Here is a 23,413-nt window from a genome sequence, read left to right on the forward strand (position 1 = left end):
CTGCGGGTAAGTTGCCATGACTCGAATACAACCACGTCGAGCCAGTGCAAGATCAGTGCAGTCATGAGTACTAAGGACTTCAGCGCTTCGCTTGAACTGACGGCGGCGGGAGTAGCGGGTGCTACAATCTTCTCTTATCGTGATTATATATACGTTCATCTGCGCGGTCCCACCGATGGCTCCGAGGATCGCAAGCGGCTCACATGCCAAATGGAATGGCGTAACTTGCGGCTAGACTTGTATATCACTGGCACACGGTCTGGCAGAAAGAGAGGGACCGCGTCCAGTTTTCACATCCCCCTCGCCCCCTGTATCCTCTGCATAACGCCGAAGCTCTGAACCAACTACGCGTTCATTATGGTTGCAGTCCAGGCAGGAAAGGTGCTCGTTACGGGCGCGAATGGATTTATTGCGATGTGGGTCGTAAAGTCTCTCCTCGACCAGGGCTACATCGTCCGTGGCACGGTACGCTCGGAGAGCAAGGCAAAGCACGTCCGCGAGGTGTTCTCTCGCTATGGCGATAAGTTCGAGGTGGTCATTATTGACGACATCACGAAGGTACGTCCGTTTCTGCGCACGCGCGACACGTTGAAGCGTACTATCTACACAGCCTGGAGCGTTCGACGAGTATGTTAAGGATGTCGATGCTATCGAGCACACCGCGTCGCCCTTCCACTTCAAGGCGAACGACCCGGACGAGCTCATTGTCCCCGCTGTGCACGGTACGACGCGTATACTCGAATCCGCGCTCGCACACGGCAAGAACGTGAAGCGTATCGTCATCACTTCCTCTACGGCTGCCGTGCTCACTATACAGAGCGCGCCGCGCGTGTTCACGGAGGCAGATTGGAACGAGGGCGCGATCCAGCTCGTCCACGAAGAGGGTGCGAAGGCACCCAACGCCATGAAGTACCGCGCGAGCAAGACGCTCGCGGAGAAGGCCGCCTGGGAATTCGTGGAAAAGAACAAGGGGGTCTTGGGCTGGGACTTGGTCGTGCTGAACCCGCCGTACGTGTTCGGCCCCGCCATACACGAAGTCGGCGCCCCCGAGGCGCTGAACGAGAGCATGCACGACTGGTTCCACACAGTGTTCAAAGGCTCGAAGACGAAGGAGCAGCTGGCGTCCATCGGGTAGGTGATCTTCACTGTAATTCGAAGTGCCGTAATGAATCCTGTTGACGCGTTCTGTGTATGCAGATCATGCTGGATCGACGTCCGCGATCTCGCGGAAGCGCACGTCCTCGCGATCAAGAAGCAGGAGGCAGGTGGCGAGCGGATCATGGTCTCGGAGGGTCCCTACAAATGGCAGGACTTCGGTGCGTCAGACCAGTTCATTTATGCTCACTACACGTTTTAATTGCAATGCCGTTGGACCACAGTCGACGCCGCACAGAAGTTCTACCCCAATGTGTCTCCACGCGATGAGGCCTACAACCCCGCGAAGGCGACCCACCAGATTCAGTACGATACGTCGAAGGCCGCCAAGTTGTTGGGAATCAAGTACCACTCGATTGAAGAGGGCACCAAGGACATGGTCGAGGACTTCAAGGCCAGGAACTGGATCTAAGGAGCCTCAGGGACTTACATGCAGAAGGAAGCCCTAGAAACTGATTCGGAGTGTACTTTCTGATGTTTGTGGGTGCATTGAACAAAGGTGAAGATGCGCCAGCTGGAAGCATACCAGCATTGCTGCTGCAGCTGGTCAATGAAATGTCTGGAGAATCTTGTCAGTCTGATGGGCACAGTAGAGGGGATACACTTCGTTGATCAGTCCGGCGGGACCAATAGTGGTACTCAGCAGTGTCAGCACGCTGCTGCAGAGTCCGAGTATTGAGGAGGGCTAGTGGCTGCAGCTGTGATGACAGAATTCATACACGAGATCGAGTGCGATCCGGACCATCGCCGCCGGTACATCCGCGAAGGACAGCGTGAGTTCCTGATGCACAGCAACCGGTGCTACGATGCTTCAGAGCAGCTCTGTCACAGGCCGATCACGTCGATCTCAGCGATTCGGAACACAGGTCGTTAACACATCGCGATGCGCGTGGAGGTTCCAATCAAACTCTGAGCAGAGCTCGGCGCATGCGTCTCCTTCCGGCCACCAACCGGTATGCCTCTACCTCCTTCGTGGGCTGATGGGACGGGCGTTTGCACGGCAGCGGGTACGCCCGCATACGCAACGCACCTCCGCGGGAAGGACTCGTACATCCATCGGCACCCACCCGCCTGTCCGAGCGGGTCATCGCGTTCTCCGACGTCCACTGTAGCCCCCCTCCGAATGGACTTCCCGGCTATTCAATGCCTTCAATATCAAGTTTTGCGGTACATGCACGGTTGAAGTCTTGGCCAGCGCGTAGGCAGCATGATATATAAGCGGCGCGAGGTCTGCGTATCGACTCACCAACTCAACGACCCATACAACCACTCCATACGATTTAGTTCTCGCCTCACCATGCCAGCAGTGACTTCAGGGAAGGCCTTGGTGACCGGAGCCAACGGCTTCCTCGCCATGTGGCTCGTGCGCAAGCTGCTCGAGCGCGGCTTCTCCGTCCGAGGGACCGTCCGCTCCGAGAGCAAGATTGCGCCGCTCAAGCAGGTCTTCGCCGAATACGGCGACAAGCTCGAGTTTGCCATCGTCGAGGACATCGCCAAGGTACGCGCGTTCCCTCTGACCACACGTAGACACTCAGCTCAGCGCCCAACAGGAGGGCGCGTTCGACGAGGCCGTCAAAGGCGTCGATCTGATCCAGCACACGGCGGCGCCCGTGCATCTGAACGCCGTCGAGCCTGACGAGCAGATCATCCCCGCAGTGAACGGCACCCTGCGCATTCTCGAGTCCGCGCTCGCGTTCGGGACGTCCGTTAAGCGCGTCGTCTACACCTCCACGTGCGGCGCGATCCGCGAGCTCGGGATGACGCCGCGGCGGTTCTCCGAGGCGGACTGGAACGAGCGTGCCGTGGCGGAGGTGCGCGAGAAAGGGCGCGAGGCGGCCCAGCTCGTGAAGTATCAGGCGAGCAAAGTGCTAGCGGAGCGCGCCGCGTGGGAGTTTTCCGAGATGAACAAGGGGAAGATGGGGTGGGACCTCGTCGTGTGCAACCCGCCGTGGATTCTTGGGCCGACGCTCCAGCCCGTGAGCAAGCCTGAGGAGATGAACGAGAGTATGAGGATCTGGTACCAGGGGTTCATCAAGGGTACGGACCATCTCGGAAACCCACAGAAAAAGGAGTTCTTCACGACATTTGGGTGTGTTGTTAGTTGTTGTTCGCGAGGTTTCGAAAGTTGTTCACGATATTCTGGTGCAGAATGACCTGGATTGATGTCCGCGACGCTGCAGATGCCCTGATCGTCGCCGCTGAAAAGGAAGAGACAGCTGGCGAGCGTATCATCATGTCAAGTGGACCTTGGAAGGGCCAAGACATATGTGAGTGTGCTCAGATACTATGGGGCAGATGGACTGACTATGACCCTCCCAGTGAACGCGGCGAGGAAGTTCTACCCCAATGTACCTGTGGGCGACGAGACATATGACCCTGCGACAACGACGCACCTCACGACGTTTGACACTTCGAAGGCCGACCGACTGCTCGGTCAGAAGTACCTCACTCTCGAAGAGTCGACGCGTGACATCCTCGAGCAATTCAAGAGCAAGGGGTGGATCTAAAGAGCGAGGAGTTAGTTGTACGAGACATGTTCACAGCAGGATGTACAGTACCGACATGAGGTTGTGATTTGTCACCGGGCTACATAGTGTCTTGACTAGGAACCTGGAACGTCTGTCTCAGATTTCTAATATGACCGCAGTGAGTGGTTGCGACCGCCAGCGTTCGGTGGCGCGTCTCAGGTGCGTTCGGTTACCGCACCGCCAACCAGCTCTGCACGCACCCGCGTCCAGATCGCTGTTCATCGTCGAAGAATCTACAATTATAGGCTCTCGCACCGGTCATGGTTGGGCACGAACCAGCGGACTGAAAGCAACGGCCCGGCTAATGCTACATATGGATATACGAGGACAGTCCCAATACAAAACATCATCAGTCATCGAAGCCAGACATATCTATATCATAGAAGAAATGCTGCACATCTGGCTTAGTATCACATGCGCCCAGACATAGCGTAGTGCACGCACCTTGTATAAGCTCATGACCTTGACGACCCACGCCTCAAGGTGGAAGATCTTCTTGTTCCCGACCCGCATACGCATCTCGTATATCGCCGCCCAGTGCATGATGTCCGCCTTTAGACTCTCGTCCACCTGGTCGACGACCCGGTCTGCGATCGTCTATTCGCCCAATCGTTAGTCAATCATTCGCTACAATGAGTCTTAGATGGGAGGGAGGCATACCTTGATAACAACCGTAGGCGGGATGCAGTGACTGAGAAGTTCGTACAGTTTTGCGCGGACATCCATCACGCGTTGTGGGGACTGTTCTTGGACGATCATGTCTGCTACTTTATGGCAGTATGTCTCCCAGTCAGGCTTCGCGATTGTCAGTGGCTTGTCAAGGTCAGTCCTGCACAGTGCATCAGCGAATCTACCCCAGGACGCTCTTATGGTGGCAGAGAGTACTGACGATTGCATCTTGAGTGCTTCAAGGACGAGGACGGCTTTGCGGAGGTTGCCGTTTGAGTCTTCGGCGATGTCGTGCGCAATCTTGTCTGGGACGTCGAAGCCCTCCTTCTTGCCGACGTATCGTAGCACTTCAATCATCTGGGCCGGGAGGGACATGAATGAGGCCCATCAAGTCCACTGTAACGGTGACACCTCACCTTATCCTCATCCGGCGCTGCCACCCTCATAAGGAGGCATCGACTCTTGATGGGTGCAATGAGCCGTGACGTTGAGTTGGCGCAAAGAATGATTCGCATGTTAGACATATACTTTTCCATCGTTCGGCGAAGAGCTGCTTGTGCATCTCGCGTTAGTGAGTCCGCTTCGTTGATGATGACCACTGCGAGTGAATGTCAGGGTCCGTATCGAGGTGTCAAACGATGATATGGTGGACCTTTAAATCGTTGTTTTGCACTCATGTCTACTTGCTGAGTTTGCGCAATCTCCTTCAAGAGCTCCTGAATCACCACTCGGTCATAGTTCCCAACTTCACTGTGGTCGATGTGTGTCATGTCTTGCGGGAATGCGATCACTCGACGCGACACTGACCTCGGTGTTATCTCGATATGGAAGTTGCTCTGCACGATGTTCACGTCGAGTTTCCGCTTCGATGGTGTCAGGAAGACTCGTTGGTCTATTTTGAGCTATTGAGGTGTCCTGCAATGAGCATCACAATTTCTCGAAGAATAAGCATAGTAAGACACACACCTTCTCTACACCTTTCCCAAAGAGCTCACGCAGTGTGCAGGCGATCCGAGTCTTCTTGCCCGCACCGGAGGGGCCGTAGAAAAGCATGTGCGGGAAGTCTCCAGAGGCCGCCTGATCAAAACGAGTTCGCGAGTCAGCGGAAAAGAAGCGTGTCTTCTGGGAAGGTCTACTGACTAGAGCGCGGAGTCGTGCTGAGAGGCCCGCGTGATAGTGCAGGTCGTCAAGGACGCGCGGTCGGTGCTGCTGCGAATGAGTACCCACAAGAGCTAAGAGCACACCGCGCATTCGTACCTTATCAACCCAAAGAGACATGATAGGTCAGAAGAGAGCTGGTGAATTTAGGAGCTGCCCAACTAGGACTCCTGCGATGCGGTCGTGGTTGGAGCCAGACGCGTTCCGTCACGCGTGACACAACGCGTCGGCAGCGAAGCGCTCGTGAAGCTCATGGGCGCCTGGCAAACTCGGACATGAGCAACGCCCACACATTGCAAGTCAGTCACAACTCTGTCCTGGTCCCTAGTATCCGCATCTTTTACAGCAATGCGGTTGCTGTCCTCAAGGGTTCTTCAACGAACTGCCAATATCAGAAAATACTCATTGAGATCGCATTCGGCAGCCGAGTCAATAGCACCGGTCAACCTGCACTATGACAAGCTTGTGCCGAAGGACGGGAATGCGACGGATAGACCGCTAGTCATCTTGCATGGCTTGTTGTACGTTCGCGGTATCTCGAAAATCGCAAAACACTCACTATCTCAAGTGGAATGAAAAGGAATTGGTTGTCACTCTCGAAAGCATTCCTCCGGGATCTAGACATGCCAATATATACCCTAGTGGGTAACGCACCTGCGCACACCTGTCTCACCGTCGAGCTTAAGCAGGTATAGGATTTGCGTAACCATGGGACCTCCCCTCATGCACGACCCATGGACTATGCCGCCATGGCCGTGGATGTCTTGTACTTCTTCCGCAGACACTCCCTCACGAATGTTTCTCTGCTCGGTCATTCAATGTGAGTGTTCGGCCGAAATCCCGCGCGCGTTTCTCATGTACTCGGAAGGGGAGGAAAGGTTGCGATGTCTGTTGCGCTCAGCCCGGAGTGCCCACCGGACCTCAAGCACCTCATTGTCGCGGACATCTCGCCGGCGAAGGGTCCCCTCTCGCCGGAGTTCAGCGGATATATTGAAGCGCTGAAGAAGATCGAATCTAGCAAAGTGACGAACCGGAAGGAAGCACAGGATATCTTGAAGCCATATGAACAAGTAGGTCACGCGTCATGTATTGTGGGCTTCGTGCTGACTCCATCAGGATGCAATGACCCGCGCGTTCCTCCTCACGAATCTCAAGCATCAGGGACACGAGCACCTTCCGCTCGAATTCCAGATACCCCTGGAGATCATCGGCGACAGCATACCGGATATAGGCTCCTTCCCGTACGAACCCGGTGAGCGGACTTGGGAAGGCAGCACGCTCTTGATCAAAGGCACGAAGAGCAAGTGAGTCACTCCCACCGAGCCAGCAAACAAGGGGGATATCTAACGTTGGATCTAGGTACATCAACGACCGTAACATACCCGTCGCTAAGCAGTTCTTCCCGAACATGGTGCTGGAACGTCTGGAGGCCGGCCACTGGGGTGAGTGAGATCAACACATTGGTCGTTCTATTGTGCTTAACATTGACAATCGCTAGTACATGCCGAGAAGTAAGTGCGATCTTCACGATATATCATTCAACACAGCTGACTCCGGATCGTTAGGCCGAACGAGTTCAAGCACTTGGTGACGGAGTTCATCAGGACACGACAGTAGTCCATAGACTTTGAGTGGTGTGCAGCATGACGTTGAGTAGAGTGCTGTGCCGTGTGGCTTCCTACGTTACCCCAGCCGTGCCATTGGATTTGGGACGGCAGGCCGAGTGGATTGGCATGTGAGTACTCAGTTCTTGTGCTCCGGCCGTGCTTCTCGTTGTTCGAGATTGCTGTCCGTGCCCTTGCGCTATCTCCTTGAATCTGAGATCTGAGATACCTGGACGGTACCATATGCAACGGGTGTCGATCCGATGCATCGATCCGGTTGACCGACAATATGTATGTACCACTATAGGTGTGTATACATATGTTTTGAGAGTATGCAAGCTCCGATTCGGTAGCTACTTGTCCTCATACGCTGTCATTCATTCGCGCTGCCCACTCGTTCAGACAGGCTGCCAGTTGACCCCGATGTCGGGTAAGTCGAGGATTCTGATCTTGACTAGCACAGCTTGGACCAAGTCAAGATCGAAGTTGCAACGTGTTGGGGCGGACGGTGTCGTCAGCCTCACGGTCGCCTACTTATACGCTGCCGGCTTCCCTCCTCCCTTCTCCTCGTACTCTCATCGAGCCCGTGAACGCCTTCAGCAGTCCCGGTCATGTTGAACCAACGGTACTTCCGCTTCACACTCTCACTGTTCCTCACACTTTGCCTCTGTATGGCCCATGGCGAGTACTTCGACTTCCTCGAGCCTCTCGCACACTTGGTCACGCCCGAGGCTCGGTTCATGTCCAACGGCATCCTGCTCTGGATATTCGTTCACTTCGGCTTGGTGGTGGTCTTCTTCGGTCTCATCAACGTCTACGTGGGCTACCTCCGGCTTTGTTATCGGTTCTCTTGGTTCGTGAGAGGGCGTGTCGAGGTATGTCACCGCGCCTATGTGCATTGAGTTTCTCGTAACCTCACCCATCTAGGAATGGGTCGCCGGCATTCATCCTCAACGCCAGCGCCAGGTCGACATTCCTAGGCCTGCTTCCGTCAGGGTAGCCACTGACACTGACCATGTCGCGGAACTGTTCGCCAACTCCGCTTCTGTCTCTCCTGTCGACGTCGACAACTCCCTTCCTGTTTCTCTTGATTCTGGTGCTCGCAACGCCTTCGAGGAACGGAACGACTTGCCGGTGGACACAAGTCTGTGTCCCACCACCGAGTCGACTTCGACAGACGCATGGTCCGACGGATCCGCCCAAGCATCGTCCTCGTCCACTGTGTCTCCTGAGCCTGTCAGCCTCGTCCTTAAATCTGACCGCGCCACGCCACCTCCCGCTCCATGTCTTGTCAGCCCCGCACCTGCTCTCCCCATTGATACCGTGCCCAAGTCCAAAGCTGACAAACTGCAAAAGGAGATCGTCATGCTGAAGACGCAGCTGCACAAGCAGAGCAGAGACATGTCCCGGCTGGAATCGGAGAATAAGAAGCTCGGGAAGATGCGCACCGAAGTCCAGCTACAGTCTTTTAAGCTACAGACCCAACTCGAGGATGCGAAGCGCAAAACGGCGAGCCTCCAGGACGGCCTCACTCGTGTTCACGTGGAAACCGCCGAGAAGGTCAGCAGCCTGAACAGCAAGGTCACGGCTTCGGAGGAGCGTATCAAGGATCTCGGGTACGAAGTGGACACTGCTAAGGCTACGACAATGGCTCTGGAGGGTCTCGTTGAGGCTCGCGACCGCGCACTGGCCGACTCTGCTGAGGAGAACCAGAAGGACAAGGACACGATTGCCCGGCTCGTTCGAAACGTCGAGGAGTACCGGAAGCTCGCCCTGCGTCTCAGGCTCGAACTGGATGCTCAGATCATGAAGAACACCCCGCAACAGCCTCGTACATACCCGGTAGTCAAGCGACAACTCATGCACAAGGCTCAGTCTTCCAACAATTCTGACTTCCGGTGGACCCCGCACATGTACGTCCAAGAACTGAACCGGCAGAAGTCTATTGCACGGCACCACACCGAAGAGGTGCGCCAGGAGGCGGACGCGACGATCAATGAGCTCAAGACCGCTCTGGCGACTATGGCTGGGCAGCGCAACAAGTTCGAGGCCGAAGTCGACTCCGTGACCACCAAGCGCAAGAACCTTCAGGCCAAGGTCGACTCTCTGACGTCTCGCAATGCTGCTCTCGAACAGGACGTGCGCGACATCACCGCGGCAAAGACCACCGCCGAAGAGGAAGTCAAGCGCCTCTCGGCAGCTCTGCTCGACCAGCCCGCCTGCACCTGCGGTGCTGCAGTTGGGCGGCGGACGAAGGGCAGGCTCGCGAAGGCCGTCGATCTCTACGCGAAACACGCGCGCGCCCTCCGCTGCATCCAGCGCAAGCACTCGGACGCGACTACTGCTGAGCTCGCTTCAACTCAGAGCTCGCTCGCTACTGCGGAGGCCCACCTCAAGGCCGTGCGTGAGGACCTCGGCATCCTGCAACGGGCGATTGACAACGCGTATGCTCCTCTGGGTCCTACTATGATGGCGCACCTCGCCGCTAGGGGCCTTCATCTTCAGAGGGCCCTGAGGCACGACGAACAGGTAGCTTTGATCTCGGACTTCGCAATGCTCTTGGCGAACGAGGGTTCTGGTGCTGTTTCTGGTTCTGTTTCGGTCGATATGATGGTCTGCGACGAAGACTCTGGTCAGCCTGAAGCGATCGATGCGATGGAGTCGGTGCATGTGGAAATGGCGTCTCTCTGCTCTGCGCCTGATCCGGATGCCACTCTGGTCGACACGGACATGGACATGGCGACCCCGGACAAGGAGATCGTCCCAGTCGGTGCCAGCGTTCCCCTCCACTGGACACAACGGCAGCCTTCGGCCACTCCCAGCACCCCTATCCCCTCCGTTCCTCAGGCCGCAGCCACCTCAATGACCGACGTACAGATGGCGCCTCCCTCTGTACCTCAGCACAAGAGCACGCCAGCTCCGGGCGCGCCCAGGAAGCCCGTTGCGGCGGCGCGGGCTAAGGCACCCAGCACGCTCGCCTCTCCAACGCCGAAGGGACGCCCGGGCGCCCTGCAGATTATCTCTGAGTCTGAGTCACTGAAGCTGTTTAGTGAGCTGGGAGAGGAGGAGCAAGAGGTGTGTGTGCTGTCTGCGCGATAGCGGTGTTCAGTCGCTGATCTCCTTCAGGCACTGGCCAGGGTGCTCGAACAGGCGCTCGCTTCCCCTTGAAGTCCACATACGGACGGACGGGGGCAGTAGAAGGCGAGGGCAACGGCCCATAAACCAGCAACGGGGAGAAAAACGGACACACTCGCACATTTCTTGGTTCCTCATCAATCATCCGGATCTTGGTTCGTGCATTCATCTATCTCTTAACATGTCTGGACAGGTACGCGTATTCCTCTGTCGTTATCCGCACAATTGCTGACCGTCTTTAGTTTTGACAACATCTTGGTCACGGCTACTTCATGTCCGTTCAGACATCCCATATCAAGATTCCTGAAGCCATGCATCATCATCGTCAGGCCCATGCATCTTACACGTCGTGAATATACCCACTTGGTCCGTCTTCTTCATCTCTGACGTGTGTCTCTCTACTGACACCGTATTCTTGTGACAGCGGTCACAAGTAACATTGTGCGGAGCTCGTCGCTACCCCCACCTACCTGTATCATGCGAAGACGATCATATACCCGATGCCTCGGCCTTGTTATTCGGAGGGTCTGCAGTACCTCAAGTGCGTTCTTCTCTACATCGCAGGTATGCTCTGACTTACGAGTGGTTTGAGCAGCCTCGACACTCGTCCATTCATCTTTATTCATATATATTCTGGAATCTGGACTCAACTACGATGTATCTTTGGAATTCTCGGTTTCTAGACTATGTCGGTCGTGTATCATGTAATGGATTTGGAATGCAACTGGTTGTCTCTGAGCTGAGTGAAAGTCGCAGTTCACCGCACACAGGTTCTGCGCTCCCTTCACTATCCGTGTTCAACGATCGAGTTGGTTGCAACTTTAAACATTTGCTTCTGCAATCACATTCGCGTCGTGGGGACACTGAATCAGGCTTTACACAAACGGAATAGGGTATAGACATTACTATACACATCATTGTTGTACTACACAGAACGTCGCACAGTGCATAGCGAAGCTTTCGCGACCGTCGTCATTGGGTCGGGGTAGATCCTTCATTGATTCACGATTTGTCGGCTTCTTGAGATTCGTCACCTGAAGCGTCTTCCAACGCGGCGTCCGAGTCCACCTGCTTTGCGTCCGAGTCGTCCGGCTTGCTCTCCTCTTGGTCTTGTAGATCTTCCTCGTCTGTGTTAGTATTGTCGCTGACGTAGTCTTCAGAACGTAGGTGCGGTGCCAGTGTTTCAGGGTTATCAGCTCGCCATATCTCCAAAACCTCGGTCACGTCCGTCCAGTCCTTCTTGTCGGCGAAGCTGCGGTTCTCCGTCAATTGGTCCACAGTGGTGATGGCAACGTAGTGTCCGGCCCAGCTGCCGCGGTGGATGGGTCCTTCATAACGCATGCTGACCGAATCGTCCGACGACCAGCAGATCTGCGTGAGGAGGACGTGTCCGAGGCCGAGAAACCTGTTTGCCCAGGGACCGTGACACCTCGTGCCGGTGAGCTTCGCGACGGCGCTGGCGCGCACGTACTGCGCGAGCGTCCAGTTGCACAGGATCCACTCGGTCTCGGGCGTCCCATCCCACGAGTAGTCGAGCTCGACCAAGTCGTTCAGCTCGCTGTCCTCGGCATGGGACAGCCGGACTCTCGTGTCGGACCATGAGAACTTCCTATCCCAGTGTCTAGCCGCAACGTCGTCGTCGAGCCAGGTCTTGGCCGCGTTGTACAGGCGTGCGCCGTCCTCACCGTCCTCTTCCTCGGAGCAGTCGCCGCTGAGCGACTCCTCCTCGTCCTCCTTTAGGATGTCGGGAGGCAGGTCATCGCCACTGAGGTAGTCGCCGACGCAGATGAGACGGTCCAGGCTCCACGGCGCACTGTAGGCGTACATTCCCTCGTAGATGCGTTTCCCGCCGATGACCCGGAGGAACGAGTTGGTGAGCGCGAGGTAGGCAGCATCTAAGATGTTGTCGAGTGCGATATGCTCGAATATGAGATCCAAAACGTCGAAGGGAAGATTCAGCGCGCCCAGATCACGCGGATCCTTGCTGTGGCCGCGTTCGAGAGAGCGCTGATACGGCTTGGGCTGCAAGGGCTGTCAGTCCGCGACTCCGACGTCGTATAACTCGGTGGACTCACCTTGCGAGGGGTGGCGAGCAACCAGATTAGTCGGTCCGGATCACGCCAAAACATCACCTCGCCGAGCTTCATACATTCGAAGCTTATACTCTGCCTCCTGTCGATGTTGATTCTAGCAAAAGTCACGCGTCCGTGAACCTGCCAGGACTCGGAACGCATATGCTACTTACAACCTCCAGTACTGGCCCATCCTCCAGAGTGGATGCGCGGTCCCAGGCTCGAATAGGGTGATAGGAAGGAGCGAATTATCGGGTGTTCCTGGTGCAGAAGAGTGTACAAGCTACTATGTACATAACTATGTACGCTGGAATGACAGAAGTGAGCCACAGTAAAGTGTTGCCTTTGATTGGCCACAGATTCCCACGGTCCGGCTTTGGGCTTTAGCGCTTTAGCCACGACTAACCTTAGCTCGATCCGCCGCGGAGCTCGAGGGAGGTCCGGGACTGTAGTTGTCTATGAAGATTCTAGCTATGGTCGCACAGAGTCACTCTGCACGGTGTAGATCTGCTTTGAGGATATACGCGAGAAACTCCGTGACAGTAGATGTGCCAGTGCTTGTGTGTGCTACTCAGGACAAGTCCCACTGGCACATTGGAGACAAACTAGCAACCTTCAGCGCTCAGCAACTGGCCGCAGTGGTTGTGATCCGGACCCAGTTCGGGATCGTGATGAGTACCCGTTTTTGGTCAAGTTTCACTGGCATCCATTCATGAAAAAGCTCGAAATATATTTGAATCATGCTGTGTGGCACTGCGCGGCGCTGTTTGAGCGCTGAGCTCTCGGAACTTCCTCCTCCCCCACCTCAAGGTGTGAGACGACTGAACTGTACTTTTGTCCGCTCTTCTCCTAAAGTGCAGTCGTTGCCTTACGTAAATTCACATAGTCGTATATTCTGGCTGCACAGCCTGAGCACCAACACACGCTCTGGGACTCGGACTCGAGAGGATCTGTTGACGAGCACTGGTGCGGTACGCGCGCAGCTTGATCTTATCAGATAAAGTCGCATTATAACATATGTGACGGCACCGCTAGTGCCGATGCGGAGCTCTGCTTTCGTCCCAGACGGTGGTGTGGCATGCAGCCTGACGCCGACCAACTTGTCCTCTCCTCCCATCTGCCCACAGAAATTGCCTCTGCAACGTGCAGGTAACGACTCACGATGTCCTCGTCAAAGCGGCCACGCGATGGCGCAAGTCATTGGCAACGACGAGCATATCCAGTGGCTGCTCTAGCCCTTTCCTCGATATTCCTGGTCGGGCTCGCAATGAGGTTCGACTTCTTGTCGTCGGGCCATCTCCCAGATTTTATCCACAAGAAAAGCCTGTCTATGGTCAGCCTTCTTTCGTCCACAGACGCATATGGTCGCGCTGAACGAGGGGGATAGACTTTCCGGACTTCAACAAGGTCACCCAGGTGTACACACTTTCTGAGGGGGAGCTGGGCCTCAGTGAGTCGTCTGCAGCTTCGTGGAGCCTGCCCGCTGACAGTCGCACAGATGACCCGAGCCGACGGGTACTGCTAATCGGGGATCTCCACGGAATGAACAAGTCCCTCCAGTACGTTCCCTCCCTACCAAATCATCCTGGCTTCTGTTCGCGTTATGGCACGCTTCCCGGAGGATTGCGACTCCTCGTTGTGGTCATGTGCCTCATGTTTTCCAATGCGCTCGTCGTGATTGGTGTATGCGGCACTCGACCACGACTCCCTTTCCATCGATCCATCCCGGAGCATATCCCAGGCCAGGTTGACCAGCAATAGTCAGCTTGCGCCTAGAGTTGAGACCCGCACATGGGGTTGCTTACCCGCGGATGTGGGGACGCACACATGCCGGCGCGTGTCGTAGACGCGCGGACTCTACAATCTCGTGAACACCATACAGTTGGTCCCGCTACCATAAGCTGGCACAACTCCACGCTGGGTATGTCTACGCCTCACATATGCACCGTGGGTGTGAACCATGCGCAGGGGGGGCATTGCGTACCCTTGCTGTCATGACCGACACCGCCGGATTACGAAACGCATGAGATTCGTGAACGCGCTTTGCATGACATTTTGCTCTCCGTAACGAGGGTTCCCTGCAGAGGGCCAAACCTTACCCTCTTCTAGCGCATGCAGTGCTCCGCCTCCACAATTCAGGAGTATGTTTAGCCCAAGTACGGACGTTTGCCGTTACTACTCATATCAGTCGGTCGCTCGTTGCGCAGGTTGCCCGTGCAGCGACTATGTAGCTCGCTTAGACAGACTTCCGACAGCAGTTTTGTCCGACTCATCCGTTCCACATTGTCATGTCGTGACGCTGACGTTTTCCCAGCAACCTGCTCTCGGCGACATCTTACGACCCTGCATCAGACACGATCATCCTCGCCGGTGACACGATGGCAAAGACCACGCTCTCCGGCTCTCTCGCCATCCTCGACTTCATCACTCAGCACAAATGCGGGGAGGCGCCCGGGCCCCTCTACGCCGTGCGCGGGAATCACGACCAGACCATCGTCCAATGGCGCGCGTGGCGCGACTGGTTCGAGCCGCTGCAGCTATCCATCCCTTCAGCGCCCGCCTTCACCGAGGTGGGCGCGGAGCTTGACTTACACCCCGATGCGCACCCGGGGCGCCCGGTGAAGACAGGCCGCCAGTTCCTGGAGCTGATCGAGCGGGAGTGGCAGCGCGACGTGCGGCGCGACCCGAAGGGCTCGGCGGACCCGGAGGAGTGGGCGGACGTCGCACGGAAGCGCGCCGTCGGGACGTGGCGGGAAGAATGGTGGCGCAGGGTGCCCCGGCCGGGCAAGGGCCACCAGAACAAGGACTGGCCGATCTTCGACGACCATTACTGGCTGGCGAGGTGCGTTGTGTTGGACGCATGTCGTAGAGGTGCGACTGATGGGTGTTGGGTTACAGGGAGATGACGCCGGTGCAGAAGGCGTGTCTGTATTCGCTGCCGTTGGTGCTGCACGTACCCTCGGAGCATTTCTTTGTCGTCCATGCGGGCATCCTGCCCTATGATCCGAAGCGCCCCTTGACGGACAGGCACCAGCCGCTCGCGCACCCGCCGAGGCTGACGCACTCTGTGACCGGACCGGACGAGGGGCATTATGCGGTCGGCACGTCGTCCTCTGTGTCTCAAAGTGCACTTGCGTCCGCTCTGGTGGAGGATGCTTTAAAAAAGAAGAACGACACGCAAGAGCAGCTCCGCACCTTGCAAGAGCGCGCGCTTTTGAAGGACATCCCCGGAAACCGCGACCCATGGGTGCTCTTGAACATGCGGGGCATCCGGAAGAAAAAGAGAAAGGTCACCCGGTATGCCTTCACTAGCCTAACGGGCATGGCTCTTCGGGCTGACTACGTATGACCAGGGACAACAACAAGGGCACGCCCTGGAGCAAAGTCTGGAACGAGCAGATGGGCCTGTGCAACGGCTTCGACAGCGCCCTTCCCTCCGACGCGTCGCCCCCGCATCCTCGTAGCATTCGCAGCCTCAGAGGGAGTGACCCCGAAGCAGAGGCCTTGCCCTGCGAACCCGCCACCGTCGTATACGGTCACGCAGCCACCCGCTCGCTGGACGTCAAGCGGTGGAGCATGGGCATTGATACGGGGTGCGTGTATGGACGGAGATTGACGTCACTCGTCTTGCAGCGTTCGAACGGTAGCACCGCTCTGTCCTTGCTGGGTCGCGGAGACGAAGACGAGGATGACGAGGATGATTTCGATACCCCTCCATTGCGCAATTCGGACGTCCTCCTACTCCGCGAGGAGCCGGACCTGCCACATAAGAGGTGGAAGACGAAGGCGAAGAAGGTCCAGTTCGGTGATGACGACGCGGGCATCGACGCGCAGCTCGTGAGCGTGCGGTGTCCCGACATGGGCGACCTGCTCTAGTTACCACCGCCAGTCGCAAATGGGGTATGGTGGTGATCACTTTCTTGGGTTATTTAGCGCATTCAGCAGATGGACGGACGGCATACATTAGCAGCGAATAGTTCGGATTCAACGTACAGGCAGCATAATCGCAATGACTTAATGATTCGGCGTGTAAACGCGCCCAGTTCATTGGTTTCTCTGCCGCTTCAGCGACATCTGTCCAGTTGTGCAGGCTCCTTTACGTTCTCAAGTGATTTCATGCGTGCGTCTTACTCATACATGCACCCCGGCATCCCGTCCTCCGAGTCCTACTCTTCTCCTATGACTCCTGTTCAAGTTCTACTTCAATCGGTGAGCATGTGTGGAATTCTGTCGCCCCCGAAAGCGCAGTCTAACATGCAGATTTACTGATGAGCAGCTTGACTGTACAGATACGGGCCAGACTTACTCGAGGAGAACGGGGAGACACAGGTAGATAGCGCGAATTGGGATACGTCAAGACGAGCCGTCGGCCATCCTGAGAGGCGCTGACATCCTCGAACTGAATCCATCGTCAGCGACCACCCTGTCAAATCCAAGCACAATGCGGTGGCGGCTCACTTTGGTCCCTTCTGGCAAGGGGATGAATTGTGTGTGCTTTATTTCTTGTCTGTCGCGCACAAGGACGCCGTCTTCCATGCTCTCTCTGACATTCCTCATTCTCCAGGTGACGATGATATGTCTAGACCGAAAGCTGACATGCATGTCCTGTTTCTGCACCCCTGGGATCTCGAACGTCGCGGTCATCTAAGGGACAGGCATTCACTTCCAGCTGGTACGTGCATGAGACGCCTCGAGAATCACCGTCAGACCATCTGGCGACTCCTTGAAGGTAGGACTGTACACGATATACTCTTAACACGATGTCGCTAACTAGACACGAGTGCGAGCGCACCTAGAGGTACGTTTCGTCAGTTTCTTCTCGGGGGTTTGAGCGGCCTTCGCATAGCCTGACGAGAGCGCCTGCTCAATTGACCTGACCTTGGGCGGAGACTTGGCGAGACTCTTCTCTTTGAGGCGCCTCACTTCTTCCCACAACGAGTCGGGCGTGTCGTCTTCGGGCGCCATCGGAGCAGTGTAGAGTGAGCCGACTGCAGTCGGTGAGGCGGGTGGAGGCTCTTGCTCGGCCGCCTTCGCCTCCTCCATCTTCGACTTGCTTGGTCTGGGCAAAGAAACTCGCGTCGCGGTCGCGAAAGCAGTTTCGAAGAGTCTGTCAACGGTATCTAAGGAGTACCTTGCCTTCTTCGACTTGATCGGCGATGGCATGCCAGCTGGTTGGGTCGTGGCGGCGGTAAAAACTGTTCGGGTGCGTTCAGCTTCAGCGCGTGGACTCGGGGTAGTGTAGGCACAGCTGTGGACGGTGGAGATTATATATCCATCAGCCGCGTGTTGTTCGTGCACTCCTGCCGTCCCGATTACATGTGTATGTCCCTTCTGCTGCCTTGTTTGAGCATCTGAGCCTTGGGATCATGATATCGATACTGTGGCCGCCTCGATGCTCGAACCGGCTCCCAGTGGTTGAGGCATACAAATCGCCGCATCTCCAACGCGCTTGCCACTTCGCGTGCTCGCACGATGCGAGGGCAGCCAATATCTCATTCGGCTTTGTCGTATCTGGCGGTGCTAACTCGCACTCCGACAGCGCGCCGTGAGCCTCGAGGACAGCACGCGGCTGGCAAGCGCCGGCTTTACAGCGCGATTCAGCAATCCACACATTCGATTGGTCTATCACGTACAACTTACAACAGAGCACAGACAGCAGATAAGTAGATGCACCGGCAAGATTCCACAACACATCCGCCAAGGCTGGTGAACGCAGTCGCTTCATAAGTCATCACCGCCGCCCGGGGTCTTGAACTTCTTGTTAGCATATCCTCCTGCCATCCTGCCCATACCCAAGCGCCTCTTGCCGCGGCGGGCTTGACGGTGGAAGATCGATATTCATCCGAACCACTGGATGGAAGAGTGGCAGGTAAGGACTGGGGAGGTGAAGCCGACTGAGACGTTTCTGTCGGCGCCGGTTTTGCGTGAAGGGGTGACTGGTGAGAGACGGCTTCACGACAGTCGGGCGATGGTTGCATGCTGGCTTGTTGTATCCGAAGCTCTCTTGGCTTTCTCCGGCACCACAGGATGTCGCGGGGCGGTAGGCAGGTGGTTGTATGCCGTGTTCACGACTGTGTTGCGTATTGGCGAAAGCGGTGGTAATGGGAGCGCTTTAGGCGTGGACAGTCCTCCGGAGGAGAGGGGCTTGTCGGATAGTGCAGTTCTCGCCGACGAGAACTGCACAGGACCTGCAGAAATCTTGGCAACGTTCGAGATCATTTGGGTGTTGAAACTTACCTTGGAAAGGTGCTGGAATGTTCGATCCTGGTGGTGGGTGGGCCGCAGGACGATTCGGGAATCCGTGCGAGGCATTCCAAACCTGTGCACTTGGTTTACTGTCACTAGAAACTGGTCAGCACATTCACCGTTTGTGTACGACATCTTCACATACTACTGAGCCATTCTACGGGCAACGTCTGATTCGTCCGGTACATTCCTTCCGAGGAGCTGAGCGATTAGCACACGGTCGTCTGCAGACAAATTCGGTGGCTCTCTTGCGAAACAACTCTGCGGAAGGTCAGCTGCTAAGCCAGCGTGCGAGCTGGTACAAGAGAAGCACATACCTGGTTGGCCCAGAGAGCGGCGGAGACGAAATCCGACATATCCTTCTTCTTGGCCTCTCCCGCAAACATGCGTGAATTCGCATGCGTCAGATAGAGGAGAGCCTGTGCCCGTGTGCAGGCAACGTATAGTAGCCGTCTGGGGCATGAGACGGTGAGAGATGTTCACAAGCGGATCTCTGAGAATAGACTTTTTCACCTCTCTTCGTCAATATCTTCAGCTCGATGAGATGGGAACGTCCCCCTCTCCACTACAGACACAAGACGGCATATCAGCGCCTTTTCTCTCCCAAGGAGAGTTGACACGACCGGACGGACCTGCAGGAACAAACACGACAGGCCATTCGAGGCCTTTCGCAGCATGACAAGTGGTAAGAGTCACTTTCTACAATTCGGCCGACGTCAGTGGAACAGATTCAGCGCGGGACCAGCCAGAGCATCCATACCCCCTTGCCGTCGTCCTTGTTATCCGCCGTCATATCTGTTGAAAGCATGGATGCCTGCAAAAACAGTCGCAGTGGCGTATCCCTGTCAATATGTCGCAGTCAGACGTAGTCTCTAAAGCCGAAGATACGGTGAACCAACTTCTCCGATCTACCTTCCCCAGCTCTTCCCTTGCCCTTATCCTTGGGAACCGCATCGGGACTGACCTCCACGAACCCCTCGTCGTCCAACTGATCCCGTCGAATTCCTCGAGCACGTCCCATTCGTCATCCCATGGTTGCTCCTCAGGTCAGCCGCTGCCTCACCATCCCCCAACTTCGTCTCAACTTCACTCGCAAAGTTGATGAGTTCCTGTACGTTCTCCCATCGACTGTCCCAGTCCTTTTGCATCTTGCGTAGGTATGCCTCGTATTCATACCTTCGATTAGGTTGCGGATGAGATCAGACGGAAGTGTCCTCTGCAGTGTAAATTGAGACGTATCAGGGATCCATTCGCCTAACCAGTGCGTGAGTGGATGACAGACCGCTTGTGCTAGTTTCTGCAACATCCTGACAGGAGGGACGAACGACGCGAGCTTGCGCTTGACACTTGGCTTGATGTCCGGGAGTGTACCATCATATATGCGCATCACCACCTCCAAAGGCGACAGCTTGAGGGCTGTGCGGTAGCCAGAATCTCGGCGATTGTCTGCATGCAGAGGTATAAGCCTTCGTGGCAGCTAGAAACTGGAGGAATCGGTCTCTTCAGCTCATGGAGGGTGCTGACCTTCTCGCCGATCCCTCGCGCAGGGACGTTGATGACTCTGGCAAAAGCGGGTACAAAGTGTGGGTTGTCGATGAGTTGCAGATATGCCAGCAAGTCTTTGACCTATGAACCGTAAGGTCAGCAATGGAATGAGTGGGAGTAAGCCTGGAGTGTCAACTGTACGAACCTCGAGCCGTTCGAAGAACTTGTGTCCACCCAGGACCCTGTTAGGGATGCCTTCCTTCTGCAGTGCGCTCTCTATCAGCCGGGATAGAGCACTGAATCGCACTTTCGGCGTCCAAACCGGCCAGGATAGGGGCAATAAGCACAAAATAGTTCACTAGACTTGACTGTTACTCACAGAGCACTACGAAGTCGCCCCATTGTAGCATGCCTCCAGTCGCTGCGACTAAGCGTTTGATCTCCGTCGCAATGAATGCCGCCTCTTCGTACTCGTTCAAGTACAACTTCAGCATCGGGGGAGTGCCTGCGGGATGTGCGGCGTGTAGTGTCTTTGCAACACGCTTCTTGTCTGAAGTGTCACGCGTTTCACTGAGTCAACGCCCTGGACTTTATGACACACGGGCTGTACATACCTTGACTCACGATCGCCATACTGGCACTAAGAATGGACGCTGTTGAGCGATAGTTCTGCTCGAGGAGATTTGTTGCGTCTTCGGGAAGTCTGCCGATCATGCACCGTGGTAAGCAACAAATGGCTGCCATTGTTATGATCATCGAGGCGATTGTGCGTACCTCGCTGCATCTTCATAAAGTTCTTCACTTCCGCAGAGCGCCAGCCGTAAACTGCAACGAACAGTGACGAGGGTAGCAGGGACATATCAATATCACGATAGGTCGAGGACACAAGTGTCAAAGGGAGGACGCACTTGACTGGTCAGGGTCACCCACAATCGTCACGCATCCACTCGCCGCAGCGATCCGTCTCATGAGCTTGTATTGTATGGTGTTGTGTCCTGACTTTGCCGGCGTCAGCACCCGTACCAGACCAAACCACATGTGTCACTCACAACTATCCACTATACATGTGACACCAGTCGCCGACAGCGGGATGCCGCGCGAAGAGCCGCACACCGAAAGGAGTAGATCATCGAAGTCAGGCTATTGCTTTGCCTGAGTGTATGCTCATACTTGTGTAGACGTCTGCGACAACCGCCATGATATTGGCATCTTGCAATGTCTGGTTTTCCCCTTCGTCGGGGTCGCCATCACTGTCGTCGTCCGTGGTACTCGTGTGCGCCTTCGACTGCCCTTGGCTTTGTTGCGGAGGTATATGACTTGACATCGTCTGCTGTTGACCACGCGCCTTGGCTTTCGCGATCATCGATCCTAGCGTCCCTTCGGTCAAAAGATGTTCTTATCCTTGAGTGCCTGGAGTGCTCTTCCAGCAGGTTCTTGATGAGTTTCTTACTGGAGGAAAGGTCAGCAAGTCTGACAAGGTAGGTCGGGGCACCTACCTCTCATCCGCATCGCATATCGTAAATTGGTTTCCAGGCCGACCATTCGTCCGTGCCTACGGAGGAACGATGCACGAGTGCGTGAAAGGTGCCCATCCGAATACGGGATGTGTCATGCACACCAACAAGCACGTCTAGCCGCGCCCGGCATCCGTTCGCGGCCTTATTCGTAAATGTAACGCGCATATAGCTTGTGCGCGACGTGGTGGTGAAGATAAGATGGGCAATCCGGGCGGTGAGGACCCTGGTCTTCCCGCTCCCGGGACCGGCGAGGATTTGTAGTGGGACGTCCGGAGGGTGTTGAACGGCTATTCAAAGGTCATTCAAAGCCTCTCGTAGGGGCTACTTGTATGCAGACCTTGGACTTGTGCGGGGTTGAGGTCTCGGAAGTACGCCTGCGACATTGTGCTCAGGCGTTGAGAGAAGATTCTTGCCACTGCGAACTGGGTTCTCCAATGCCAAGGTATCGTTGCTATTCGCGTCAACATCAGTTCACATAAAGCAATCCATCAACACATGGGTTGTAAGGGGATAGGTCGGCCACCGGCATCATGCCTTTCAGCCCCTGCCTCGCTGCAGGATCGTGGGTGCAAGACACGCTCCGCAGCATCCATGTAGTGTAGTACAAGTCAAATTATATGCATATGCGTGATGAGAGCATAACCAGAGTTAGTGCTTGATGTCTGTCATCTGTGGCACCAACGACGATGCTCTTTTCCCAGGCCTCCGCCATCGAATGGCAGAAAGTGAGATGGGCTCCCAGAATCGGGATAGATAGTTGTGAATAGTCAAGAGGTACTTAGGAAAATACCGGGACTTACATAGCTTTGCAGGTGCAGCGTGCACTGGCCAATGTGGTGAAGATGGATGTTGGAAACAGGCGCGTGTGCAGTGGCCACGACCGAACGCGACCCGCGCGAAACACGTGATCGTGTTACTGGCTCAACCGAATCTTTTGACGCCCATAGGGTCGACGCCTTCCTTCGCTTTCCTTTCTTCCTCCGCCATAAATTCGTAAAGCGAACCCGTGCATCGCCTCGGTCTCGGACACCATTATGATACTCTGGGCGGCATACTCATGTTCATTCATCTGCATATATATCTTCATCTCCGAGTCGTACCACATTATTTGCTGTTGAACAGCAGCATCAAAAGCATGCACGATGCAAGCCGTGCGACAGACAGCAAGGAAGAGCATGCGGACAAACAATGCAGAACCTGTTATACAGTAGTGGGTACATGCCAGTCAACGCCGAATCGTCACTCATAATAGAACACAGTGTCATTACATGGCGCCAACAGACAGCGCCGCATCGTAGCAGATCGTTGGCAGCGCCTACACCTTGGCGTTCATATGGATTTCCTGCTTCTCCGAGCTGTCCGCGTCCGAGCTCGTGTAGGCGTATTGGTCGAGGCCGAGACGCTTCTCGATCGCGAGCTGTCGCTCTGTATCCGCGGCGGCGAGACCTTCTGAGCCGAAGACATCGTCCATCTCTTCGAGTGTGAGACCCTTTGTCTCTGGCACCTGCAAGGCACAGAGCGACCGGCATCAGTAATGAGTGTATGGGCAACGGCGAAGCTCGTACGAACCATAAACGCAATGAATAGGGCACCGAGGAACGAGAACGACTAAGGTTATAGAACATCGTCAGCGACGCCCGACTTCAGATTACCTACGGGACGAAGATAGCTTACCCCGAAGAACACGAACGTGCCAAAGGTGATGTTCTGCATCATCGTCGGTGTGACTTGGCCCACGATGAAGTTGTTCATCTAGCAGGGGAAAAGGAAGCACACGGTCAGCGCCTGTACCAACCCCGGCAAGAGCGCGGGAGAGCACGAGCGTGGCAGACGTACCCAGTTCG

At 55.7% G+C, this 23,413-nt stretch overlaps 11 protein-coding genes across 11 annotated transcripts; 4 read left to right on the forward strand and 7 right to left on the reverse strand.

Moving 5' to 3' along the window:
* The first annotated feature begins 261 nt into the window (after nucleotides 1-261).
* Nucleotides 262-1,725, forward strand: B0H18DRAFT_1107715 (NAD-P-binding protein). Its single transcript, XM_048032720.1, has 4 exons — nucleotides 262-558; nucleotides 611-1,131; nucleotides 1,198-1,316; nucleotides 1,380-1,725. Exons 1-4 carry the CDS (start codon nucleotides 358-360, stop codon nucleotides 1,565-1,567), a joined length of 1,029 nt encoding a protein of 342 aa, XP_047887574.1. The 5' UTR covers nucleotides 262-357; the 3' UTR covers nucleotides 1,568-1,725.
* A 719-nt stretch (nucleotides 1,726-2,444) lies between these two features.
* Nucleotides 2,445-3,739, forward strand: B0H18DRAFT_1107716 (uncharacterized protein). Its single transcript, XM_048032721.1, has 4 exons — nucleotides 2,445-2,653; nucleotides 2,691-3,244; nucleotides 3,304-3,422; nucleotides 3,475-3,739. Exons 1-4 carry the CDS (start codon nucleotides 2,453-2,455, stop codon nucleotides 3,660-3,662), a joined length of 1,062 nt encoding a protein of 353 aa, XP_047887575.1. The 5' UTR covers nucleotides 2,445-2,452; the 3' UTR covers nucleotides 3,663-3,739.
* A 209-nt stretch (nucleotides 3,740-3,948) lies between these two features.
* B0H18DRAFT_939399 (P-loop containing nucleoside triphosphate hydrolase protein) lies at nucleotides 3,949-5,701 on the reverse strand. Its single transcript, XM_048041856.1, has 10 exons — nucleotides 5,610-5,701; nucleotides 5,493-5,558; nucleotides 5,319-5,429; nucleotides 5,160-5,254; nucleotides 5,005-5,102; nucleotides 4,769-4,950; nucleotides 4,573-4,709; nucleotides 4,344-4,512; nucleotides 4,128-4,280; nucleotides 3,949-4,074 (listed from the first exon to the last, which is right to left on the reverse strand). The coding sequence occupies exons 1-10, from the start codon at nucleotides 5,628-5,630 to the stop codon at nucleotides 4,033-4,035; spliced, it is 1,074 nt and encodes a 357-aa protein (XP_047887576.1). The 5' UTR covers nucleotides 5,631-5,701; the 3' UTR covers nucleotides 3,949-4,032.
* Nucleotides 5,702-5,858: 157 nt separating this feature from the next.
* On the forward strand, nucleotides 5,859-7,445 carry B0H18DRAFT_939404 (alpha/beta-hydrolase; the record flags this gene model as incomplete). The annotated part of the gene is made up of 8 exons (XM_048041857.1): nucleotides 5,859-6,031; nucleotides 6,079-6,151; nucleotides 6,206-6,330; nucleotides 6,379-6,580; nucleotides 6,627-6,814; nucleotides 6,870-6,952; nucleotides 7,009-7,021; nucleotides 7,076-7,445. 8 exons carry the CDS (start codon nucleotides 5,859-5,861, stop codon nucleotides 7,125-7,127), a joined length of 909 nt encoding a protein of 302 aa, XP_047887577.1. The 3' UTR covers nucleotides 7,128-7,445.
* A 3,497-nt stretch (nucleotides 7,446-10,942) lies between these two features.
* Nucleotides 10,943-12,624, reverse strand: B0H18DRAFT_1215188 (uncharacterized protein). Its single transcript, XM_048036621.1, has 3 exons — nucleotides 12,495-12,624; nucleotides 12,325-12,436; nucleotides 10,943-12,271 (listed from the first exon to the last, which is right to left on the reverse strand). Exons 1-3 carry the CDS (start codon nucleotides 12,512-12,514, stop codon nucleotides 11,252-11,254), a joined length of 1,152 nt encoding a protein of 383 aa, XP_047887578.1. The 5' UTR covers nucleotides 12,515-12,624; the 3' UTR covers nucleotides 10,943-11,251.
* A 481-nt stretch (nucleotides 12,625-13,105) lies between these two features.
* Nucleotides 13,106-16,339, forward strand: B0H18DRAFT_1039053 (Metallo-dependent phosphatase-like protein). Its single transcript, XM_048030477.1, has 7 exons — nucleotides 13,106-13,292; nucleotides 13,357-13,647; nucleotides 13,701-13,771; nucleotides 13,820-13,880; nucleotides 14,636-15,163; nucleotides 15,220-15,618; nucleotides 15,675-16,339. Exons 2-7 carry the CDS (start codon nucleotides 13,484-13,486, stop codon nucleotides 16,195-16,197), a joined length of 1,746 nt encoding a protein of 581 aa, XP_047887579.1. The 5' UTR covers nucleotides 13,106-13,292; nucleotides 13,357-13,483; the 3' UTR covers nucleotides 16,198-16,339.
* Nucleotides 16,340-16,498: 159 nt separating this feature from the next.
* On the reverse strand, nucleotides 16,499-17,058 carry B0H18DRAFT_885073 (uncharacterized protein; the record flags this gene model as incomplete). The annotated part of the gene is made up of 4 exons (XM_048041058.1): nucleotides 16,499-16,570; nucleotides 16,628-16,720; nucleotides 16,780-16,965; nucleotides 17,023-17,058. Coding segments are annotated over 4 exons (387 nt in total), but the record flags the coding sequence as incomplete, so codon positions are not given.
* A 108-nt stretch (nucleotides 17,059-17,166) lies between these two features.
* Nucleotides 17,167-17,463, reverse strand: B0H18DRAFT_866139 (uncharacterized protein; the record flags this gene model as incomplete). Its single annotated transcript, XM_048039765.1, has 1 exon — nucleotides 17,167-17,463. A coding segment is annotated over one exon (297 nt), but the record flags the coding sequence as incomplete, so codon positions are not given.
* Nucleotides 17,464-17,943: 480 nt separating this feature from the next.
* Nucleotides 17,944-18,617, reverse strand: B0H18DRAFT_1039069 (uncharacterized protein). The gene is made up of 3 exons (XM_048030478.1): nucleotides 18,343-18,617; nucleotides 18,144-18,257; nucleotides 17,944-18,123 (listed from the first exon to the last, which is right to left on the reverse strand). The coding sequence occupies exons 1-3, from the start codon at nucleotides 18,538-18,540 to the stop codon at nucleotides 18,043-18,045; spliced, it is 393 nt and encodes a 130-aa protein (XP_047887582.1). The 5' UTR covers nucleotides 18,541-18,617; the 3' UTR covers nucleotides 17,944-18,042.
* Nucleotides 18,618-18,711: 94 nt separating this feature from the next.
* B0H18DRAFT_958963 (P-loop containing nucleoside triphosphate hydrolase protein) lies at nucleotides 18,712-21,952 on the reverse strand (the record flags this gene model as incomplete). Its single annotated transcript, XM_048042760.1, has 15 exons — nucleotides 18,712-18,768; nucleotides 18,885-18,986; nucleotides 19,200-19,232; nucleotides 19,328-19,381; nucleotides 19,532-19,572; nucleotides 19,631-19,743; nucleotides 19,827-20,044; nucleotides 20,092-20,193; nucleotides 20,258-20,328; nucleotides 20,667-20,789; nucleotides 20,827-20,877; nucleotides 20,961-21,047; nucleotides 21,223-21,420; nucleotides 21,671-21,856; nucleotides 21,907-21,952. The coding sequence occupies 15 exons, from the start codon at nucleotides 21,950-21,952 to the stop codon at nucleotides 18,712-18,714; spliced, it is 1,482 nt and encodes a 493-aa protein (XP_047887583.1).
* A 932-nt stretch (nucleotides 21,953-22,884) lies between these two features.
* On the reverse strand, nucleotides 22,885-23,321 carry B0H18DRAFT_1124419 (uncharacterized protein; the record flags this gene model as incomplete). The annotated part of the gene is made up of 3 exons (XM_048034845.1): nucleotides 22,885-23,073; nucleotides 23,139-23,177; nucleotides 23,244-23,321. 3 exons carry the CDS (start codon nucleotides 23,319-23,321, stop codon nucleotides 22,885-22,887), a joined length of 306 nt encoding a protein of 101 aa, XP_047887584.1.
* Nucleotides 23,322-23,413: the final 92 nt, after the last annotated feature.

This window comes from Fomitopsis serialis (assembly GCF_022376445.1).
Source record: "Fomitopsis serialis strain Sig1Antser10 chromosome Unknown B0H18scaffold_122, whole genome shotgun sequence".
Taxonomy (NCBI): domain Eukaryota; kingdom Fungi; phylum Basidiomycota; class Agaricomycetes; order Polyporales; family Fomitopsidaceae; genus Fomitopsis; species Fomitopsis serialis.

What these genes read in the sequence shown, in the direction of transcription:
- B0H18DRAFT_1107715 (XM_048032720.1), top strand. Translation starts at nt 358, where the DNA reads ATGGTTGCAGTCCAGGCAGGAAAGGTGCTCGTTACGGGCGCGAATGGA. An exon ending in GAGCAGCTGGCGTCCATCGG is followed by an intron (nt 1,132 to 1,197) that starts GTAGGTGATCTT and finishes CTGTGTATGCAG; the next exon opens with ATCATGCTGGATCGACGTCC. An exon ending in CTACAAATGGCAGGACTTCG is followed by an intron (nt 1,317 to 1,379) that starts GTGCGTCAGACC and finishes GTTGGACCACAG; the next exon opens with TCGACGCCGCACAGAAGTTC.
- B0H18DRAFT_1107716 (XM_048032721.1), top strand. Translation starts at nt 2,453, where the DNA reads ATGCCAGCAGTGACTTCAGGGAAGGCCTTGGTGACCGGAGCCAACGGC. An exon ending in TCGTCGAGGACATCGCCAAG is followed by an intron (nt 2,654 to 2,690) that starts GTACGCGCGTTC and finishes GTAGACACTCAG; the next exon opens with CTCAGCGCCCAACAGGAGGG. An exon ending in GAGTTCTTCACGACATTTGG is followed by an intron (nt 3,245 to 3,303) that starts GTGTGTTGTTAG and finishes ATTCTGGTGCAG; the next exon opens with AATGACCTGGATTGATGTCC.
- B0H18DRAFT_939399 (XM_048041856.1), bottom strand. Translation starts at nt 5,630, where the DNA reads ATGTCTCTTTGGGTTGATAAG. An exon ending in TGCAAAACAACGATTTAAAG is followed by an intron (nt 4,951 to 5,004) that starts GTCCACCATATC and finishes ATTCACTCGCAG; the next exon opens with TGGTCATCATCAACGAAGCG. An exon ending in CAGCGCCGGATGAGGATAAG is followed by an intron (nt 4,710 to 4,768) that starts GTGAGGTGTCAC and finishes CTCCCGGCCCAG; the next exon opens with ATGATTGAAGTGCTACGATA.
- B0H18DRAFT_1215188 (XM_048036621.1), bottom strand. Translation starts at nt 12,514, where the DNA reads ATGGGCCAGTACTGGAGGTT. An exon ending in ATGGGCCAGTACTGGAGGTT is followed by an intron (nt 12,437 to 12,494) that starts GTAAGTAGCATA and finishes GACTTTTGCTAG; the next exon opens with AATCAACATCGACAGGAGGC. An exon ending in TGCTCGCCACCCCTCGCAAG is followed by an intron (nt 12,272 to 12,324) that starts GTGAGTCCACCG and finishes CAGCCCTTGCAG; the next exon opens with CCCAAGCCGTATCAGCGCTC.
- B0H18DRAFT_1039053 (XM_048030477.1), top strand. Translation starts at nt 13,484, where the DNA reads ATGTCCTCGTCAAAGCGGCCACGCGATGGCGCAAGTCATTGGCAACGA. An exon ending in TGAGGGGGAGCTGGGCCTCA is followed by an intron (nt 13,772 to 13,819) that starts GTGAGTCGTCTG and finishes ACAGTCGCACAG; the next exon opens with ATGACCCGAGCCGACGGGTA. An exon ending in AAAAAGAGAAAGGTCACCCG is followed by an intron (nt 15,619 to 15,674) that starts GTATGCCTTCAC and finishes ACGTATGACCAG; the next exon opens with GGACAACAACAAGGGCACGC.
- B0H18DRAFT_1039069 (XM_048030478.1), bottom strand. Translation starts at nt 18,540, where the DNA reads ATGATCTCGAACGTTGCCAAGATTTCTGCAGGTCCTGTGCAGTTCTCG. An exon ending in CCGCCCCGCGACATCCTGTG is followed by an intron (nt 18,258 to 18,342) that starts GTGCCGGAGAAA and finishes GTCTCTCACCAG; the next exon opens with TCACCCCTTCACGCAAAACC.